General features: G+C 34.6%; 5 protein-coding genes across 5 annotated transcripts; all 5 read left to right on the forward strand.

Annotated features, from left to right (window-relative positions):
- Window positions 1–1,432: 1,432 nt before the first annotated feature.
- HELRODRAFT_75665 (hypothetical protein) lies at window positions 1,433–2,578 on the forward strand (the record flags this gene model as incomplete). Its single annotated transcript, XM_009015773.1, has 4 exons — window positions 1,433–1,501; window positions 1,583–1,664; window positions 2,303–2,388; window positions 2,462–2,578. The coding sequence occupies 4 exons, from the start codon at window positions 1,433–1,435 to the stop codon at window positions 2,576–2,578; spliced, it is 354 nt and encodes a 117-aa protein (XP_009014021.1).
- A 315-nt stretch (window positions 2,579–2,893) lies between these two features.
- HELRODRAFT_190950 (hypothetical protein) lies at window positions 2,894–8,140 on the forward strand (the record flags this gene model as incomplete). The annotated part of the gene is made up of 18 exons (XM_009015774.1): window positions 2,894–3,038; window positions 3,204–3,275; window positions 3,413–3,455; window positions 3,562–3,604; window positions 3,738–3,786; window positions 3,943–4,035; window positions 4,247–4,342; window positions 4,467–4,571; window positions 4,738–4,851; window positions 5,015–5,098; window positions 6,049–6,156; window positions 6,494–6,649; window positions 6,767–6,847; window positions 6,935–7,089; window positions 7,288–7,396; window positions 7,556–7,663; window positions 7,802–7,942; window positions 8,024–8,140. Exons 1-18 carry the CDS (start codon window positions 3,000–3,002, stop codon window positions 8,138–8,140), a joined length of 1,713 nt encoding a protein of 570 aa, XP_009014022.1. The 5' UTR covers window positions 2,894–2,999.
- A 566-nt stretch (window positions 8,141–8,706) lies between these two features.
- On the forward strand, window positions 8,707–10,598 carry HELRODRAFT_169973 (hypothetical protein; the record flags this gene model as incomplete). The annotated part of the gene is made up of 4 exons (XM_009015775.1): window positions 8,707–8,940; window positions 9,125–9,250; window positions 9,463–9,691; window positions 10,375–10,598. The coding sequence occupies 4 exons, from the start codon at window positions 8,707–8,709 to the stop codon at window positions 10,596–10,598; spliced, it is 813 nt and encodes a 270-aa protein (XP_009014023.1).
- A 967-nt stretch (window positions 10,599–11,565) lies between these two features.
- HELRODRAFT_169974 (hypothetical protein) lies at window positions 11,566–17,510 on the forward strand (the record flags this gene model as incomplete). Its single annotated transcript, XM_009015776.1, has 9 exons — window positions 11,566–11,589; window positions 13,391–13,612; window positions 13,732–13,859; window positions 14,072–14,147; window positions 14,271–14,476; window positions 14,585–14,705; window positions 14,766–14,997; window positions 15,126–17,228; window positions 17,371–17,510. 9 exons carry the CDS (start codon window positions 11,566–11,568, stop codon window positions 17,508–17,510), a joined length of 3,252 nt encoding a protein of 1,083 aa, XP_009014024.1.
- Window positions 17,511–18,350: 840 nt separating this feature from the next.
- Window positions 18,351–20,675, forward strand: HELRODRAFT_75379 (hypothetical protein; the record flags this gene model as incomplete). Its single annotated transcript, XM_009015777.1, has 9 exons — window positions 18,351–18,458; window positions 18,557–18,843; window positions 18,953–19,037; window positions 19,179–19,300; window positions 19,365–19,464; window positions 19,883–19,962; window positions 20,131–20,248; window positions 20,382–20,458; window positions 20,567–20,675. Coding segments are annotated over 9 exons (1,086 nt in total), but the record flags the coding sequence as incomplete, so codon positions are not given.
- Window positions 20,676–23,314: the final 2,639 nt, after the last annotated feature.

Consider the following 23,314-nt stretch of genomic DNA (forward strand, 5'->3'; position numbering starts at 1 on the left):
TCCTCTTTTTCTCTCTTTCTCTCTCTCTAGATGGCGATGTCGATGGCTACCATGTTGTTCTTGTTGTAGTGAATGATGATGTTGTTGTTGTTGTGGTTGTTGTTAACGATTTTAATCATGTTGTTGTCGTTGTTGTTGTTGATGATGATGATGGTGATGACGAAGATAATGTTTGTAGATGCGAGCAGTTATAGATGCAAGGTGGGTGGTCTCAGTGATGTGAAGATGCATGCCAGGAAGCCATTGCAGTTCATCATCGCCCATGATTGCAGTTTAGTGCTGTTTTTATTGTGGCGATGAAGATGATGATGATGAATAATAAATTATCAAGATGACGGTGCTGTTGCTTGTTACGGAGGATCAATGTGTTGATGATGGTTTAAATGATTATGGTAAAAATAGATTAAAGTAATGGCATTGCATGCAACTGTAACTATGTCTTTAAATAACTTCAAATGTCAATATTAAAACATAAGGTTTCATGAAAGATTTGACAAGCAAGTACGATTCGGATTGGTTGAAGGTGACCTGCAAAAAAAGGAAACTCATTTCTGATTGGTGGTTGGTTCTCATGAATGCTTACAAAGATACTTCATCCGTTGACCAGTCCAATGAAGATTTGAGTATTGAAGGCTGGCTAGTTTTCCTGTTTTTCGATCATTGTTTTAAAACTTTTCAGCAAGTTTCTTTCATTATTTATTGCTGGCATCAACTCGTGATTCTATTAATCTATTCACTGACAGAATCATTGTCAAAACAAGCACTTCCACAGAGCTGGTCGGCTTACAAGAACCATCCTCTGTATGTCTCTCTGCCTGCTTGTCTGTCTGACTGTCTGTCTGTCTGACCGTCTGTGTGTGCATGTGTGCTTGTATTTCAAATTTTTTTTTGTTCATGTATGATTGCTGGTATTAACGTTTCCATTTGTGCTGATAAATTTGAGTTAGTATGCAGAGGCTATTGATGACTTTTTTTTTAATTGTAGAAGTCTCCAACAGCAAGCACTTACTCAACTACTTACTTGCCGAATAATGATAAATTCATCGATAATTCAGATACGCTATGAAGCGACACCTGTTGAAATACGAATGCATCTATCCGGAATCGTCGGTGACGTTGGGATTTGTTCGCGGGGAGGCCGTCTATTCGCGCGATTGCGTTCATACCGTTGGTATTTCAACATTCTCTCCTCTTTTATCAATGCGTTCAACAATAAATTGAGATTTGTATTTGGAATTTTGAGAAACTTTTTTCCTTCAGTTAAGATCTCGTAAGAAATGGTTGATAGAAGGAAGAGTTGTGAAGGATAATGTGTCACCGTGTAAAATTATCAAACATAAGAAGAGATTAAAAAACAAGGTCTTCCATTTATTTTTATCTTTATTATGTTTCACCTTTTGAACATTTAAATTTTGATAATTTCCAGATAGTTATGGAAGAAGATTTAGAATTATTTGGTAGATGGCAAACTGAACAGTTCATTCCAATGCCGGCGATCGATGTGAGTTGCTGTACCAAGTGTAACAGAATATAATATGTACATTTACTCAGATTAGTGCATGTCAAATTTATATATTTATAGGGGAAGGTGCCAAAGAATGAATTTGGAAATGTAGAGCTATTCCAACCCTGGATGCTACCAGGTGGTACCGTCTACATTGAAGGTTATCAAAAAAGTACTAATATGATATTTTAAGATACACTTATATAATCAGCACTTTAATTTATTATATTTTTGTTCATCGTTTAATATTTGATTTTGTGCAGTTACGTCAGAAATATTAATTGAACCTAAACGCGCCGGTTTACAATCGTCTTCTCGTTCTCACTTCTTAACTACAGTAATAGACACTGTTACGTTAAATCTGTGTTTGCTTTTTCTGGCCCTTCTCTCTGGAATCCTAACCTCCTTCTCTGACTACTTCTCCGTCACTGCATCACATCACCTTACATCGCAGAGCGCATGGATGGATTAAACAGACTAGCAAACAAGTTGCAGATAGACATTGCACCAGCCATGATGGGTTGGAATTTCATTGGCAACGTCAGTGCGCCTATGTAAATATTTTTTTTTCTCTGTTCTTTTGTAAAATGATTTCTCTTCTATTGGAAAGTTCGCTCTTATTAATTAGCTCAACTGCTACATATTTTATGTATGTATTATGTATCTTAGTATAATTCAGTTGCTTGCTGGCTGAGTAGATGTAAGTAACGAGTGGATGAATGGATAAATAAACTGACAAACGAATGAAGGAATAGATGAACGAACAAATTAATGAATAAATGAATGGCAGATTAAAAGGCTGGGTTGTTTGTGAAGAACATAAAGATATTTTATTGTCCGCATGGCAAGACGAGCAAAAGAGGATCAGACTTGAAGAAAAAAAGGTAGAATGACTTTTTTATCAGTTTCAAGTTGATTTTTGTATGTTTTTTAATGAAAATTTTTTTAATTTATTAGAAAAATGAAGAAAGAATTATGAACAACTGGAAGATTTTAATAAAAGGTGTCCTAATCAGAGAGAGATTGAGAAAAGATTTCAACATAACAGTATGTATTGTCTTACTCATTTCTTGAATTTGTTGGTTAACGATTCGGCATTTTTATTAATTTATTTTAATCAAGTGTAAAGTGTCGTACACGAAATAATCTTACTTTTTTGTAACTATATTGGGCAAGTAATTATTCACTGTTTTTTAATCAGGTGTAGTCCTAATGGAGGTGCCTCTGCTTCCCTCCAAGAATTTATTGCAGTCGATAAAAATCCCAGGAAGCGCCTCACGTCGAAATATTTTTTGGTTCGCACGTCGTGAAAATTGTGCAGTGCAAAATGCGTTGTCAAACATTAAAAATATAGTGTCTTTTTTATTTTTATCTATACTACTTTTAAATTACAAAAGTGAACCTTATGAGATGTAAATTTTTAAAATAAAATTTGTGTCAAAATGCGTGTTATTCTCCATTAATTGAACTAAAGAATAAATATTAATTGAATAAAATGAGTGAACATGAATTCAAAAATGAAGAAAAGATTCTGGTAATTTTCATATTTTAAATTAAAAACAATTTAAAAAATCCAAACAAACAAGACTTGAACAACTGTTGACTTGAACTTGAAGTTATTTTTATCTTCATGATCTCAATTTTGTTCCTAATCTGATTTTTATAAGTTTTAAACCTTTCCGTTTTTCTGGCATTGTAGTCGAAAGAGCATTATTGGTTGTTGAACTCAACTGCAGACAAAACATTCCAGGAAGTCTTCTGCTTACTTAACGTAAGAAGTGAAGTTGTTTGTATGCTTTCCATTTTTTAATTTATTCTTAACTTATTTATATGAAACGAATGTTTTAGTGGGGCGGTTTTTAAAATATTTGTTTAATTATTCTCAATTTAATAAATAATATTTAAAAGGCTGGTCGTGAATTAACATCCCCATCTGGATTACCAGGTCTTGGTGAAAGTTTTTTTCAGTGTTTCTGCTTTTATCTAATTTTTAAACATTAATTTATTTTTGTGTTTTTTAAATTTTATTAGACAATGTTTTTTTTTCAAATTTTTAGAATCCAGTCACAGTTATGAAAGGTTTATATTGAATGGAGCAAAGTAATTATTGATGTTTCTGCTTTCATAATAATATTTATATCACATTGCTAAAATAGAGAAATTATTTTCTCGTTATTTTATAATAACAACACTCCATATTTTGATCAAATGTTTTTAATAATTTCCATCACAGTGGCACAAAATGCATAATGACTCTGGACTCCTGCTGCATAATTGAAGCTGTTAGTTAGATATAGCTTTCTAATTATATTTAACATTAATCTTTTTTTACTTATTTATTATATTCAATGATCTACCAAGTAGCAAATTTAACTATTTACTAGCTTGCTTTGATAATCAGCAATTTGTTAGTTAGTTAATGTAATTTTTCAATTCAGGATTTATTGTTGAAAGTTTTGAAGCCTTCCACCAATCAAATAATTGTGTACAGATTCAAACTGGACTGCCAATATCCCTGGATCATTTCACAGGTTCTCCCATTTTTATTAGTTATGCTTTTCTTTGCTGTATTATCCTTGATATGTTAATCCTATTTTCATTTTGGTTTTTTAAAGGTTAATATTTTTTTCATATTCTTAACATTTTACAATTTTATTATTATATGTTTTATGATCAGTTTTTCTGGTAATAATGTTTCTGCTTTGTTTTTAAATAATTTTAAAATTTATATTTTTGGATTAGTTACAAGAGTCATCAAATTATTTGAATAAAGGCCTGCAATTGCTTGAATCCATTTTGGAATCCACCAATCACAGTTCAGGCTATGAGATCATTAATGTTCGTTTTTTTTATTTGGCTATTGTAGCATGTTACTAATATACAAACAGATTATTCATTGATTTGTGTGATTACAAATGGATTATTTCTATTTGTGATTTGATGTCAATGTACATTCCTGCAGATGTTAGACAACTTGGTGACATTCTTGAGAAAGAGTAAAGACTTACTGGCAAATCCGTCATCTTCAGTAAGCACTGCCACAAGCAGTAGAGCCTCACAAACAAATGTATTTATCTCTTTTTCTTTCTCTCTTTTTTTCTTTTAATTTTGCATTTATTCACTTTTCTTATACTCAAATTTGTTTTCTAAGTTTTTTGTCATTCTGATTAGAAATGTTTTAAAAGAATGATCAGATGTATTCAAAATTTTTGAGTTGCAACTCGTTCATTCAGGTAAAATTGTCTCCGGAGTTGCCGAAAGATTTGGACCTTACAATCGTCCTCCAATCACCTAAGCTCATATGTACAGTATATCAACTTTCAACCAATCAAAAAGCTCAAACCGTTGTGAATGGCAAATTTTCTGTATGTGCATGTGCATCAGTTTATTATTTAAACGTTGTTAATACTTGTGTGAACTCGTAAATTGTAATGTATGCCGACGCAAATAATATTGATATTTGATAGTGATATAATGTTGATGTAATGTTTTTCAAACTGACTCACACAGATGGAATGCTTGATCCCCAGACTGAATGATATTATCCTTATCATCAGCAGAGCAATCAACCTATCTCAAATGCTGAAAGATAAGGTGAATGTTTATCATCTTTTTATATCTTTCTTTGATTATTTATTTGTCCACTCATTCTCGTCTCATCTGTTAGCTAATTTATTTTGTTTTAAAGGTTTGTTAAATACAAGGTTGAATTAATATTAATTTCTATACCATATTGTTGAAATGGTTCTGAAAATGAGAATGGCGACGATGGAGATAGCATTGATGATAATGATTGGAATGAGGATGATAATGATAATGGTTATTGATTAGAGTGAGTGTCTTGATTGACGACGAACAAATGAATATTTGTTTTAGTTTGTTTGCACCTGTCACCATGAGCCATCATCGTGGGCTGATGATGATGATGATGAGAATGATAATGATGGCAGCAACGCCATCCACCTCGCCAATGATAAACGACCAATGATGAAAACATCAAATTACGTCCGTGGGAAGCCACAAACGCTTCGAAATCAGATCTGTTCTTTCAAAAATTAACTGATTCTGTAAGATTAGCTGCATAATTATCGTATAACGATGATGTAAGCACTATCATCATTTTCGTCATTGCCACAATCGCAGACATCTAACAATTTATAATATTGTGATCAATGATATCTTCTCATGCCTTGCACTGCTACAAATATGTTTTTGCCATTCGTATATTAATTTTTCATTATTAAGACATTGAATTTACCTTGATCATGGTTTTTTGCGTCTTCATAATATTCCATTTCTAATGGTTTCATATATTTTTTGCACTATTTTAATCATGTATCTTAACTATAAATTTATGGTTATAATAAGAATTGATCTCAGTTTCTGTCCGTAGTTCGAACTTCTCTGTGATTTTAAAGTTTCGATGCGCTGCAGAAATTTTGTTAATCTTTTTATTCTAATCTCTTAAGTACGTGGTTCAAGTAATTGTTAACATCAGTTTACTTTTAAATTTTACTTTTAAATATGATCAAAAAAGATGTCAGGTGATTGTTAAGTTCCGAATCTTCACTAATGTACGTACACTCAGATGCGCAATGTCAGATTTTTCAAAAGAATACGTTAGTTTCAGGGGTAATGTTCCCATGAAAAAAGTTAGTTTTTTAAATTTGGATTGTTTTTTTTACATCTGAATAAAATTTTATAAAAATTTTGAAAATTGTTTTCTTTGATTTGAGATGATTAATTTTAATTAATTAATGTTAATTGTAATGTTTTTTTTTGTCTTTTAATTATTTTTATTTTTTACAATTCTAATTGACTTAATATTAATTAGAATAATGAATAAAATGGTCCAATTGCAATCAGTATAGTTATGATGTAACAAAACACATAACAGTAACACTGACCTGACTGACCAGCAAATGACGAACACCAGTCAGTGCTCACTAATAAAATAAAATTTAATTTATATTTGATTTATTGCTAAAGATTTGCGTTCAAGGCTCAGAAACATGGACAATATATGATGCAGGGTCAAAGTCAATAAAATCTCCAATTATATTTCTTCCCCCTGTAGTTGGGCAGGCTGATGTTTACTTTAAACAAATCCTTGCTCTGTCTGCTCTTGGATACAGAACAATATCTGTTGGTTGTTTTATTATTATTTTTTTTATTATGTTTTTTAATTATTTAATTAATTTGAAATTTTATCAATCATAATTATTAATATTATTAAACTTTTGTCAATTGTTTTTTGTTCAGGTAGAATATCCAGTTTTGTGGACTGTCAGACAGTTTTGCATAAGCTTCAACAAATTGTTAGATTCACTTAGGCTAGGAAAAGTAGGATTAAAATTTTAACAAACTATGAAATTAAAAGTTGTGACATATGATTAGAAGACCAATGAATTGTACTTCTTCATTACTTAGGTTCACTTGTTTGGTTCATCGGTTGGAGGGTTCCTGGCTTTGAAATATGCTGAATATACAAAATCATCACGCAGGGTTCATTCTGTCATCCTGTGCAATTCATTCACTGATGCCTCATTTTTTTCCTCCAAATCTTTTTCTATTCCTTCTGACATGTGTGTCATTTAAATGTTCTTATTCTCTTTCCGTTTAATTGTGCTGTTTTAAGGATACAATTTATCATATACTACATTGTTCATTTATATCATATATTTATGTATATAATTTATAGATATATATTATATATATATTTATTATATTATATTTATTTCTTCATAATATTGTTAATAATTTAAATTTGATGTTGCATTCAGATATTGGTTACTTCCAAACTTAGTTTTGAAAAAGTTGGTGTTGTCTGATTTGAAGAGAACGAAAATAAGTAGAAGTATAGATGAATCAATAGAGTTTATGAAGGCATCTGTGAGTAACACATTCAATGTTTCAGTCATTCATCTATTTCAATGAATTTGTTACATTTTTTGTGTTTTTTAAATGAAATAAAGTATTACTCAATCTAGTTGAGTAATCATCTTAAAGATATTGAAATAAATCAATGAATGATTTATTTTCCAACACCAGCTAGATAACTTGACACAAGAAGAATTATCATCTCGTTTGACCTTGAATTGTGTCAATGATTATGTACAGCCCCAGTTTCTAAGGCATGTTAAGATTATGGTCATCGAGGTCAGCGTTTTCACTATTTAAACCTGAAGTTCTAAATATTGAAAAGATAATTTTTTCGATTTTGCTTTAAACTGTTTTGTGTTAGCAAGTTTTTAGTTTTGTTTATTCATAATTCAAGCTTTTTTTTTGTTTTGTAAGGTTAATGATTGTGAAGCAGTTGATAGTGAAGTTATGAACGAAACATTTAAATGTTTCCCTGAAGCCAAAAAGGCCGAATTGAAGAATGGAGGCTGCTTTCCTTTCCTCTGTAGATCGGATGAAGTCAATATTTTCATTCAAGTTGGTCTTAACTCATGCATCTCTTACTTGCAATTAATATGTAACTTATGATGAATTGAGCTAATTTTGAAATGCCTCCAGATCCACATGAAAGATTTTTTGGACTGCCCTGATTGTCGCCCAATTGAACCGAACAATCCAATCATGACTTTATACGTGGAGGCCAATCAATCAACTTCAACTGAAACGACCTCATGAACGAATCTTGTTTTGAACATCATTTATATTTTGTACTTATTGAACTTATTATTTTTGATGTGACTGTTTATAACATTGTTTTTTAATAATGATTTCTCATTGAAAAGATTTTTATTTTTTTGCCCTTTGGTCGTCATCTTTGTGGTTGTTCTGTGATTGTTCACCGACTTCCATTGGTTGTAACATCTATTCATGCTTGTGATATGCAACGCTATACTATTACTTTGCAAGTTTTGTTATTAGTGTTCGCTTTTAGTCTTAGTGTTTATTTTGTGTAATAAAATGTCCAACCAATTTTGAGTCAATTTTCCTAAAAAATGACGGCTCCATTCAGTAAGATGGACTTCATCCTAATTCTAAATTTTATGGAAGATGAACTGAAATTTAAGGAAGACACCATTGAAGAGCTGAAAGTAGTTTTTTATTTAAGTTCTTTTCAAACAGATTTTTTTAAGAACTTATCTATTTAAACTTTAATTAAGTCATAAAACTAAATTTAGATAGTTGACCTAATTGTGTAATCGAGCATAAAATGAAGATATATTATTTCTTAGAAATGGCAACTCATGTCTCAAGCTAATGAAACGAAGTATGGAAAGATTAGTCCCCACACTCATCACCATCTGCCAGCAACAACTGACTCTCCATCAAGTAAAAGCAACACAAAAAAAAGAGAAGTTGTCAACCATGACTGCATGGACCCGATGTTGAAGTTGGACAAGTTGATTGAATCTCATCAGAGATGTGTGCAAGATGATCTGCGTAGGAAGTTAATGACTCTCAATGATGTCTTCTATATGGTTCGTTATTTTTATTTTATTGTTATTCCTCATTATTTATTTTATTAATTGTTGGAATTTTTTTTGTCATTAATCCACTTATCTATTCTTTCTTTTTTTTTTCTCTCTTTCTCTCTCTCTTTATGTTTTTTTACAAGCATAAATTGTTATGATGGCATGGCTGGTGATTTATTTTTTTAAACAGGAAACAGAGAAGCAGTTGACGAAAGAGCAGAAGCAAGAGGATGATGATGATGAAGGTGGAGATGGTGGAAGGGTGGCTGGCAGGATTGATGAGTTGATTGATGAAGTTAGATGCCTGTCCAAAAATGTTAGTTGGTTCTTTTTACCTCTTTTGTGGGTTCATGTTTTTTATTTGCCTCTAGTTTTATTTCATCTGCATGTTGATTGTGTTAGTTTTTATTATAATATGTGCACAAATTTCAATAGCTTTATTTGACATTGCTGTATTTTAGTTTAAAGAATAAAAAATGTGTGTGCAAATGAACTAATTTTTTCATTAACGGTTTCCTAATTTTGCAGCTGGATTCATTGAGAGGAAGTTGCCAGTCGAGAAAAGATGAGATGAGCAGAATAATCGAAGAGCAGCTTCTCCTGGACCCGAACAAAAATGTCGCCCTTGTCATCATGCCTAAATTAATTTCAGTGAGGAAGCAACACTATGAGGATCTGAAAGTCGTCTGCAACAACATCCACCAACACGAAACAAGACTAGCAAAAGTGAAAATGAAAGTGAAAGTCTTGGAAGAAAGTTTGTTTGGGATTTCTGATGTCTTTCAAATGAAAAACAGAAAAAAACGTGAAGAGCAAATGAAATTGGATGATTTGAATGATAAAATAACAGCTGTCCAACAAAGAAATAGCTTGCTACAATCTAAAATTTTTCAGAAAAACACAAAATCAGAGCAGCAACAATTACGACAACAACAGTTGCAGCAGCAACAACAACAGTTGCTGCAACACTGCAGACAGTCACATATACAGCAAAAATTCACGCATCAACCACAGCAACTGCAAAACAAACCACCTCACACATGTCATCATCATCACCATCATCATCATCATCAACAACATCATCATCAACATCAGCAACAACTTCAACAACAACAGTACATAAGTTCAACAGCTCATCAAATGCTTAAGATGAAAGATATAAACAACACAACTAGCCCTCAATTCAAACTACAACATCAGCAGCAGCAACAACATCAGCAGCAGCGGCAACAGCAGCCTCAGCAACAACAAAATTTTCACAAACATCATCACATCCAACAAATGCAGCTAGCACAAAATAGTTGTCCACTCAATGATGTCATCACTTTAGGACTTGCAAGCATCTCCACATCAACGACAACAACAACAAGTTTAACATCAGCAACAACTTCAACCTTTTCAAAACCTCTATTTAAACCGTTGAGAAGTTCAACAACACAGCTCTCAACAGCAGCAGCAACATCAATCACAACATCTCTGACGTCAAAAACAACCACAACTGCAACACCACACATGACAACAAACGATGCTCTGCCTACACCGTCAGCTGCATCAGCGTCATCATTGTCATCACTGACACCATCATCATCGTCAACATCAACCACGTTCTCAACATTCAGAGCAGGCACGAGATTCATGTAACACTTATACTTTCGTACCATTAGACATGATGATGGCAGTGTTGCTGATTGCGATGAAGACTAAGGAGATTGTGATGATGTTGATGATGACGCCATGTGCCTTCCTAGCACAATAATTATTCCTCTTTTTAGCTAAAACATTACTTTTTTTTAATACTGTATTCATAGAAAATTAATAATATTTTTGTTGTTGTTGTTTCGTACGTTTTTGATCTGTTTCCTTGATAATCTCTTTGGGCTTCTGTTGCAATTTTCGCCCACTTAGTCAAATCCTAATCTGAATGACAATGGAACTCTTATGCTAATTATTTATTTCTATGTAACGTATGTACATTTCTTACAATTGTTAATATTCATTGGGTGCCGACTAATTGTTACTAATATATTTATTTATTTATTTATTTTGTTTGTTAGTTATTCAAATTAACTCTTACAATTTTACATTTCTTTCATTTTCTTTTTAAACTTCTTAAGGGAGAAATAAACCTTGGGGGATAACAATTTTTGCTTACACCAGAGTTCGTTTTTCCGTCAGAATAATAAGATAACTGAGTTAATTGTGTTTTTTATTTATGTAGATATATGTATGCATGTGTGTTGGCTCCTATGCACATGTGTGGTTGTTTTTTACCACGGTGATGAAGATACTTCATCAAGATACATGGAGGAAGAACAGGGAGAGAACATATGTTGGGCAGTAGAAGTTGTTTTGCTGTTTGTCAGTCTATGCAATCTTCTGTCATGTGCCTTGTTTATGCGTGCGTACGTGCGTGCCTTTCATCATGAAAATTCTAGTAAGGAAAATTGAAAAGACAAACTTTAAGTTGATTGATGTCAACAATTCGGTAGAATACATGTTTGTGTATGTATATATATATACAAACATATATATATATATATATATATATATATATATATGTGTATATATACATATAGAAACAAACACTGGCGATGAAAGACGCATGTATAGTAGTATGTATACTTACTATACATGCGTGGAGCGTGCGACAGCAAGGTTTGAAGATGACCTGAAAGAAAGCTGCCGAGCTCAATAAGCTGCTGTGCAGACCGACAGTAAAACACACACGAAACAAACACACGTACATACACAAATACAAAAACGTTGTGTATATAAATATGTGCACACTGTACTCAAGTACGTACACACACACACACACACACACACACACTGTAGTAATAGACATGTATACAAATGCGTTTTAAACGATCAGTGCTGTTTTGTATGTTGACCATATAAGAAGGCGAGCATCTCGTTTATCATCGTCACAACAAACATCATCATCATCACAACAACCACCATCATCATCATCACAATAACAAACATCATCATCACAACCATCATCATCATCGTCGTCATCACAATTGTCAATCTACAATTTTTCAATAATTGAAATCAAATACCACAAAGGTAGGAAAAAGAGTGTGAACGAACAAGATAGCACACATACGTACATACATTTTGGGTTCATACATACACACATACATACATACATTTTGGGTTCATACATACACACATACATACATACATTTTGGGTTCATACATACACACATACATACATACATTTTGGGTTCATACATACACACATACATACATACATTTTGGGTTCATACATACACACATACATACATACATACACACCAACCACATTCATACTTTCATTCGCACGCACGCATAAATACTCAAATACGGAACAACAGGCATACATATGTTGTGAGAATTGGCTGTTGCAGTTGATGTGATGGTGCGTCCAGAAGAGGAGTGCGTGCGTATGAAGAGGAATGCGTGCGTATGAAGAGGAGTGCGTGCGTATGAAGAGGAGTGCGTGCGTATGAAGAGGAGTGCGTGCGTATGAAGAGGAGTGCGTGCGTATGAAGAGGAGTGCGTGCGTATGAAGAGGAGTGCTGTTTTCTCAGCTCCATACATCGCAGCCTGTTGGACAACATTGCGAATACACTCTATACATATATTATATACATTATATGTCCATGTGTATTCGTTATATTTTCCATACTGTATAAACGTACACACACTTCCATACAAACATACATTATGAAATGTATACACATATGCGTGATGTAAACATACATACACACGTGTATATAAATTATTTATATATATATATAAACATATGTATATTTATTTATATATTCATATAACACATCTAAACGAATATGCCTGCCACCATTCACGTAAATGATGAAGGCATGTTGTGTGCAGGCAGACTGAGCAGAACTCAGCGTACTCACCTAGATCGCGCATAATGTATTGATGTAATTTATTATTCATGCTCTCTAGGCCAGAAAATTTATTTATATTTTAATATTCTTCTCGTCATTATAATCGTCTTCGTCGTCGTCACCATCACCATCATCATCATCTTCCTTCATCGCCATCTTGTAACTGTAATGGGTTAGTAGAATATTTAACTAATAATGTATTAATAGCGAAATGGGACAGACGCGCGGATAGACTGCAGGCCATTGGAGGACGATCATTATGACGTCAGCAGCTGCGACGATGATGGTTGGTTGATATTTTGAATGGCTTCTCAAACATACGTCAGCTTATTTATGGTTTCTCTCCACATTAATATTTTTAATTTAAAAATCACCGCTTTCGTTATGATTGAAGATGATTCGTTGAACGCCAACAAGTTGTAGGACCGCTGGAAATAAAAAAAAAAAAAAAACAAAGCGCATACGTTTCTACATCAACAACAACGACTTTATTAATCACGACACACCAACAACATCAACAACAACATCAACAACTACAACATCGACAACAACTACAGCTACAGCAACGTCAACAACTTCTACTACATCTTAGTGTAAATACACCTCAGCAGCAGCATCAGCAAGAACAACACAGCAACAGTCACAACCGCAGCAACATATCATGTAGGGATTTGGAATTTAGTTTGAGCATGGACAGCAAGGCAGGCCCACCGGTCACCTTCACCTTTCTTGCAGCCAGTCTGCAAGAGAAAAATGCTTGGTGCAGTGACATTTCGCAGGTGATAGAAATGATGGTGGAAAGGAATACGATGATGATGAAAAATTAAAACATTGAAAGTTTCTTTGATGAACCAACAAGCAAACACAAACTCGCATTCAAACTTGCAAACACTCACAGTGCATAGAAAACCTTCATTATGGTGGGATGATGGTTAACATTTATGAAAATTCCAGCACTACCTCCTCATCCTCCTTGTCATCATCAGCATCAGCAGCAACAACAACATCTCAAACATTTAAGTACTTGTAAGCCAATTTGGCATTTCCTCTTTTTTGTAATGTTGTCGTTGATATGTGTGTTGATGTGGCTTAACGCGCTGGTTGCAGTGGAGGTAGCAGTAGTAGTAGTAGTGGTGGTAGTAGTAGTATTAGTAGTAGTAGCAATAGTAGTAGTAGCAGTAGTAATTGTTGTTGTTGTTGTTGAAATAATTATTCATTTGCCCTCAAACACACGCCAGACCTGACCCGCGCCTCTTCAAGGATGACGTAGACATCAAATTCAGCAGGTCACTCAACACCTGTAAAGAGCCGCAGGTAGTAGGTCATAGGTCACCATCATCCCCACCACCATTATCACCGTCGTCATCATAATCGTCACCTTCATCATCACCATCTTCGTCAATTCCATCATCATCATCATATTACACGTCGTCGTAGATTCGCCAGGCCACTGTGAACCGACTGCTGGATCGACTAACCGACTTACGGTTCTTCAGTTCGGACTTCTTGAATACTTTCCTAACTACTTACAGGGTCTTCACCACTTCAGCAATCATCATCGACGCGCTCAGGAAAATTTACAGAAATCCCGAAATTGGAAACCTGCAAGTTACTGCCTGTCCGACCAATCAACACAGAGATAGGTTGCTCAATTAGTTGTAATAATATTAAGAACTATTATTATTATTATAATAACAACCGTAATTATAACGATGATAATTATTTGGGATGTTGTTAAATTCAACTTGCAGATGTTCGCTGGACTGGCGGCTTGGTGACGAGCAGAGCGAATTGAAGCAACAACATCAGCAGCATCAACGAACTTGCTTCAGTGTTGACGCAACTACACAACCGAACAAAAAACAGTTGCTGGTTATGCAACAACAACATTATCGTCAACAACAACATCAGCATCAACAACAACAACAACAGATCATTCAACATCATCATATCGCCATGCAGCAGCAACAACGTCAAACTGTTCAACAACAATTTCAACATCCGAACACGCTCGATAAACCACAGTTTGACAAATTAAGGAGAGTAAGCACGGGCAGCATGAAAGCATCAACATCAGCAGAGGAAGGAACGAATCCTTACAAAGACAGCAACTGCAACAAAGGCAGCAGCAAAAAAATGTTGACGGCGAAATTAAGTAATGGAGGTAATTTATAATTTTGTGATCGCCCATTCTATTACTTTTTCAATTTTAATAATAATAATTCTTTCCTTCCTCTCCATATTCATTATCTTCATAATTATAATTATTAGCTGAAACTTAATTTTTTACAGATCGAATTATATCTGAGAAAACGTCTGGTGCTTCAAAACAATTTCATTCGCAACAACCACAACTACAACAGCCACAACTACAACAGCCACAACTACAACAGCCGCTACTACCAATGCTACAATCACAGCAACAGCAAGAGCGCATTGTATTGCAAGAAAAACCAACATTGCTTCTAGAAAAAAACATTTCAATTTCTGAAGACACGACAAAGCAATCGAAGATACCGTGGAAAGATTCAAAAATGCATCTGGAACAACAACAACAGCAGCAATGCAAAGTTACTTTAGCGCTACCTCGGTCCAAAAAGTTGGCTCCCATAGCCTCGTGTGAGACTTTGTCTGGTAGTTTGGATTTTGCAGACAGCAGCAACTATTACAGCAGCAGCAACAATAATAGCAACCAAGACAGCATCAGTAGCAGCATTGCCAGAAGAAGCGACGAAGACGGCAAACTTTTATTAGACGAGAGAGTTGGAGCAAGAAGTTGGAGCAAAGAAAGAATGCGATCAATTGAAACGCCATCATCAGCTGAAGAACCACCAGCTGATGACGTACCTGCCTTTCCCAACCAATCACAGAACAACACGACAATAACATCAGCCAATGACATTAGCGCATTTTCATCTAAGACATTTTCTCCTTGTTTGCAAAGAAACAGTGCAGACGGAAATGAATCAGTTCTTGCTGCTGCTGCTACTAATACTACAAATGGCGATCTTAAGAGAGATTTCATTAACTTAACCAACCTTGAAGATGTTGAAACTCAAGCAAAAAGACAGCGTCAGTTTCGACAACAACATCAACAACATCAACATCAACAACATCAACAACATCAACAGTTATTAAATAACGACAATTTTCAATTTGAACATCAGCTTATAAAACAACAAAAGCAACTTCAGCGTCAGCAACAACAACAACATCATCATCATCATCATCATTTCTTACAACGACAAGATGTTACTTTCCACGAGTTCATTGAATCGTCTTCTTCATCGTCAGCAGCAGCAGCAGCAACAAGCTCGAGTACTTCACAACGACAGCAACAATATTTAAGAGAACTTGCACAAGAACTACAGCCTTCCTTCTCTTACGACACATGTTTCGAAGACAAACAACAACCGCAAACAGACGTACATTCAACATTTGAATGCTCAAACTACAGAACAATTCAACTAACGACAACATTCGACAACAACAACATCTTTCTGGTCCCACATTCTCCAAACTGTTTATCAGTGTCGCCCACCCCATCTTTTACTTCCTCGTCAGAAACACTAACAGGGTCTCGCCAGCAACTTTCAGCATTCGACAGCAGCAACAACAACAACAACAACGCAGTTATGGAATGCCAACCACAACCACATAAACCGAACAACGACAACAACGACAAAACTGAATCCGATTGCCAAATATCGTTATCTACCTTTCCGACATCAATTGCTCTCTCTCCTTCCTTTCACAAAAAGTCCATCGTCTCAAACATCTGGGATGGGTTGAAGGGAAAGATCAGCAACAACTTCTTGCAACATCAACAACAACATCAACAACCTCAACAACAACCTCAACAACAATCTCAACAACAACAACATCTGTTGCCAATGTCTATCTTACAGCAGTCGAACAGCTCCTCATCCTCACCAATCTTCTGCCGCCGTCCCCAACGTCAACATCAACACCGGGACTGCAACTTCTCGACCATCTCTCTCAACAGTGACAACATCATGACGTCATTATCATCAACCATGTCCTCTTCTTCCTCTCCCCATTCATCATCATCTCCAATCTTCTTCCACTCGCCTACATCATCTTTCTCTCAAGTCAAAAGGTCGAAAGCGTTTGGTTGTAGTAAAAGTTGTGAAATGCAGTTGGAAGCACTTGCTCTTTCTCCAATAAGTAGGTCAAAGTTCACTGCTGAATCTAGGTCAAATAAAAAACAACACAAACGACGAAACAAACAACAACAACAATGTTTGTCACAAGATTCGCAACACCAAAACTCAGCACCACTACAACAACAACAGCAACAGCAGCAGCAGCTACAACAGCAACAGCAACAACAACTGAAAATGTCCTTACCTTCGACGTTTACTTTAGAAAATAGTAATAAGTTAATCAGTTTACCAGCAACAACAACAACAACTTTCCAAAAGTGCATGATATCTTGCAGGCGAGCGACATCACCGCTGCCAACACCTTCGGCAACTTTTTCATCATCCACGACAAACTTTTTCAACAATTTCAGGAGAGCTACCTCGCCAGGGTCATTTCAGTTTCTCGATCAACCACAGCAACAACATCAACATCAACAAATACAACATCAACATCAACAAATACAACATCAACATCAGCAACAACATCAACAACCACATCGATTGCAAATGAACAAAAACCAACATGTCGACGATTTTTCAATTGATGAAAATTTTCAAACTTTCAAAAACAACAACACTATCAATAACAGTTATAATAGTAATAATAATAATATATATAATAATAATAATAACAACAACAACGCGCAAAAAAATTTTTTATCATTATCATCGTCTTCGTCAACTAATTCTTTATCATCATCATCACATTCTTATACAACATCAATGTTCACGTCTTCGTCATCATCATCAACAACAACAACAACAACATCATCATCAACCACAACAACAACATCATCGTCATCATCATCATCATCATCAACAACAACAACAACATCATCATCATCATTATCAGCGGTCGCCCAGCCACCAGGAAGCGTATTTACCTCTCCGAGATCTTCTAAGAGAAGGTTCTACCAATAAATATTATCAATAATATCACTATTATCATCATCATCTTCGTCATCATCATCATCGTCATCATTACCATCATCTTCGTCATCATCATCGTCATCATTACCATCATCTTCGCCGTTATCTTCCTCGTCAGATCAAGTTCGTTGGCAGCAGCAGCAACGGCATTCACTGCAGCAACAGCTGGCTCGAAGCTGACCAGTTCGTCAAAAGAACACAACAACAACGACAACAACAATGACCACAATAATAATAATAATAAATGTCCCCACAACAAGAGCAACAACCCTAACAGGCATCAAGTGATTAATGGTCGTTAGTTTTAGTATCTTTTCATTTTAAACCACTCTTCCATTCATCAGCATAATAATTATTATTATTAATAATTTATTAATTTATTTATTATTATTAAAATCATCATTATCATCACCAAATTTAAGAAGTGGCTGATGTGAATCGACGTTGTAGGAAGTCATCAGTCCTCAACAGGATCGCCACCTTCAGAGTCCTGGCCATCTTGAGACAGTGGATCAGTAGGCAATCGCAGGTTGGTTGGTCGGTCGGTTGGTTGGTCGGTTGGTTGGTCGGTTGAGGGGTTGGTTGGTTAATTGATCCGCCCATTCGTCTATCAATTAATATGAAAAGGACTTCGTATCCGATCGGGAACTACGTTGGAACGTGAGGGACTTACTGGAGGAGATCTTGCAGAACAACACCCTCCCGTCTAACGAACGAAAACTCGCGCAATCCATCATGGCCGTCGTTGTTGGAGAGGAGCCCGAATGGTCACGGGATCACTCCATGCACCTGGAAGCCATCTTGCGTCTTCCGGAAAGTCCGTCAGAAGAAAATTTTGATTCTTTGAGAGCCGTGGACATTGCGGAACAAATGACGTACCTAGATCACCAACTCTTCCTTGCTATCAGGAGCGAGTTCGTTTTGTAGATCGATTGTGATCGGATGAAATATTCGTTTATTTAATGAATGGAGGGTTTGGATTGGATGATGATGACTGACTTGCTGCACTCCTACTAACCGTAGAGAACTCCTAGGACAGGCTTGGATGAAAGCTGACAAGGCAGCTAGGTCACCTCACGTCCTACTGGTCAGCAAGAGATTCAATGAGGTCAATCGTTATAATCTTGCAATAGTATTTGTATCAATAAAGCTCAATTTATACGCATTATATGCACCTTTTAATTCATTAAAAAAAACTTTCAAAAGAAACAAATGAAGATATTATGTAATAAGAAAGAGCAAACAACAGGCATCCAGATTGGTGGTGTGTGAGATCGTCAGCAGGACATCAGTACAAGATCGCATCTCGTGCATTGAAAAGTGGGCTGCCATTGCTGACATATGCAGGCTAGTTCAACAATGCCGCTATCAGTGAGGGAGTGAATGACGGAATGGATAGATGAATAAACGAATGAATGAATGAATGAAACGTCAGGTGTTTGAACAATTTCAACGGGGTCCTTCAAATTTGCGCCGCGTTTGTCACCAGTTCAGTGTACAGATTGAGGAAAACGTGGGAGAAATTACCGAAACAGGTTTGTGTTTGTTATATTCATCCAACAGGGACGGCTAACCAACCATCCAACAAGCAAACAAACAAACAAACAAGCAAACAAACAAACAAACAGACCAATAGAATTTAAGTAGGAAGCATTTGATTTGAATGACTGCTTTTAAAACAACTTCAAAGTTAGAGCACGTTGAATTTTAACAAAGTAGAAATCTAACACTTTCAAAATCATAAAAAATAAAGATAGAAATGCGAAAGAAAGAAAAGAGCCCGATTCGCTGAAGGCTAGATCGGCTCTGTACCACTTCTATCTAATCATTCACTTCTGTCTATTCATCATCCATTCATTCATTTCTATCTATTCATCATCATCATCTATTCATTCATCCACCTATCTATTCATTCACTCATTCATTTGTCTGGTTATTGATGCACGTTTGCAGACGAGGCAGACGATTGAGCGGTTGCAGTTCCTGGTCTCTTCCGATCAGAAGTTCAAAAACATGAGGGAGGCCCTGCACACGTTAGTCTCAACTTTCATTGCATTTCAATTCCTTACTCGATCATTCAACGTTGAATAATCTCTTCTTGGTTATTTCAAAGAAGTTTAGAATTGAATATTTTAACAAGAAAATAAATGAATGAACGAACGAAAATATAAATAAAAAAATAAACGAATGACCCGACCCAGAAGCGTACCGCCCTGCATACCCTTCCTCGGCATGTACCTGACCGATCTGACCTTCATCGAAGAGAGCACGGCCAACTTTACTGACACTGGCCTCATCAACTTCTCCAAGATGAGGATGGTGAGTTGCATGAATACTGCCTCTGGCTGTCTCAAACAGCATTCCTACCAACAATGATGATGATTAATTTATGCTGATACAGTTGGAATGATGTTAGCGAGTGATTGGATAATTTAAAATAATGAAATTTCAGATTGCTCGCGTGATAGAAGAGGTGCAATATTTCCAAGGAACACATTACAAAATCGAGCACCGACCAAGAGTGAGCTTGTTATTCAAATCAGTCATTAATGATTCATCATCGTCACCTCCAAAAAAACCACCTCATCATCATCATCTTCATCTTTACCACCATCACCACCAACAACAGACAGCCAGATACTTACTGGACCCATCTCGGCTAATGGAAGACGATCAGACATTCAACTGTTCACTTGAAATCGAACCCAGGACCACGAGGTCATCCGTTACGTCACAAGTCACGTGATAAAATTAACGGATCCTGTAAAACATAGTACATATATTAAAAAAACTTACAGAGAGAGAAAGAGAGAGAGATGCAGACGCACATGCATAGATGCGCGTGGAGCGAAAGATAAATATAAATAACCAAGTTGAACTTACTGGATATAGTTCAATTTCAAAGTTTTTGTGTGTTGTTGTCTATGATGATATCGTCTTCAATAGCAAATTTATCAGACAAAACTTCATCATCACTATCTCCATCATCATCTCTTGCATCTCATTATTTTTTAACCAAACTTTCGTTCATTCATTCATTTTCTCAATTTGTTTCGTGAATTAATCGTAATTATTGAATAAATCTGTTTAAAAAATTATTAATTAATTCATTCATTCATAATTCATTCATTCATTTAATTTCTATTTTCAAATAGATCGATACTTGAAAAATTTTTGTATAATGATATCATTACACTATATGATATATATATACACACATACATATATATCATATATATATGTATATCCAAAGATTATATGAATATGTTTTACATATATACTATATATACAGACATAAATTAATGCATTAGTACGAAATTTACATAATAATTTAAGTTCATTGATATATATTTATACCAATGAATTATATATATATATACACCAATGATTTATATGATATATATATATATATACATATATATAAGTGTGTGTGTTGGTGCTTGTGTGTAGTGATAGTGAAGTTATATATTTATAATAAATGAAAACAATATGACACCAATGATGTTGGCGATGATAACAAGAAATTATTTACAGAGAATGGCGAAATAAAATTGTATTTAAATAGCAAAATACACTTAAAATAATAATAATTATTATTATTATTACTATAATTATTTCAGAGAGAATAATGGTAGATACAAAAATGTCTTTGAACGACGAATCATTCGTACGAAATCAACAAACATGCAAATATGTGTAGATATATATATAAATATACATCCTTTAATATATATATATATATATATATACACCACACGTATACATATACATAAATATAATGCATCCCATTAACTAGCTTTAACTTACACATATGCATAATTTTATATACAAAGTCATTACACTTAAACTCATTTTTTCAGACATGAAAATAAATAAATTGATGAAACTTATTTAGAAAACAGACACGCACACGCACGCACACAAGCACGCACACACGTATAATCGATGGATTGAAATGATTGGTTGATAATAAAATTTATTGAAACATAAATTGGAAGACAAGGTTAAATATATTGTAATAATATGGCCATACAACAAACATCATATCACATATATTTATCATTACAAACATCATATCACATATATCTATTCTTACAATATTCACAGATATATATCTATCTATGTATCTATCTATCTATCTATGTATGTATCTATCATCATTCAGGTCGTGATCACTCAACTACCAATCTGTTTTGTAACAATGCAAAATGTCGACAGGTTGTCATTCAAAGACATCAGCCGAGCAAACATAACCATCCCCTCACTAAATAGACAATGTTATATTTATTCATAATGGTGACGAGCGTTAGATTATCTTACACACGTAAGATTGCAATTTAATGTTGCAACAATTAATATCAATAGGTAATTAAACAACTGAACAATCAGATAAGATGCATACATACAAACATGTGCAACCAACATTAAAATGCTATCAAACAAAATTCATTGCATTGCATTGTATTGTATACAGACAGATACTTACATGCATACATAAAAATAAGAGATGCACCGACCGAATAGTGAATTTGACCGAAGACTGATCATACGAATAGTTAAACCGCTATTCGATCGAAGCTGGATACCGAGAAATCAAAATTTTGAAAAAAATTTCATTTTTAAGAATGAAAAATAAGCTATTGAGAAAAAATAGAAAGCAGAAATTAATGTCAATTGTATAATTCTTCATTTGGATAACATTGAACCCCATCCAACTCCTGCAGTCCAAAGGAAGATGTGCCGAGAGCTACGGAGGTCAAAATAATATTTACGCTGGCCGATAACATTCAACAGTTATTGTTCTGAAATCGAAGAAAGGTGATGGCTCGAAGGAAAACTGCACACGGCCTTCCAAAGTCTGTCGAGCAATACAAACAGAAATACAGAGAAGAACACAGGCACATGCACACGTACAAACAAATATGAAACTGCTGACACACACACATGCACAAATACACACAGACAGAGGAATATAATTATAGAGAGAAGTCTCGTTTGTAGTTAACAATGATAACAACGCAGCACATCTTCGCCATCCTCTGGTGAATAGATCACATGCATTTAATACGATATAATGCAATAGTATGTTAATGAATGAATGAATGAATGAACGAACGAATAAATGAATGATAAACGGATGAATAAACATTTGACATTTAATAAACGTAATGTATCTATCATTAAATGAGTATTACAACTTGCGAATGAATGAATGAATGAATTAATTAATTAAAAATGAAAGATTAATTGAAGGAATAAATTACATACTCACAAACAAACAAAAAGGTGCGGGAAAAAGAGTGAATGAAAAAGTAAAATTGAAGTAAAGGAGAAAAAATATGAACGAATGACCAAAAAAAGAATGAATGAATGAATGAGCATGTG

This window comes from Helobdella robusta (genome assembly GCF_000326865.2).
Source record: "Helobdella robusta unplaced genomic scaffold HELROscaffold_16, whole genome shotgun sequence".
Taxonomy (NCBI): Eukaryota; Metazoa; Annelida; class Clitellata; order Rhynchobdellida; family Glossiphoniidae; genus Helobdella; species Helobdella robusta.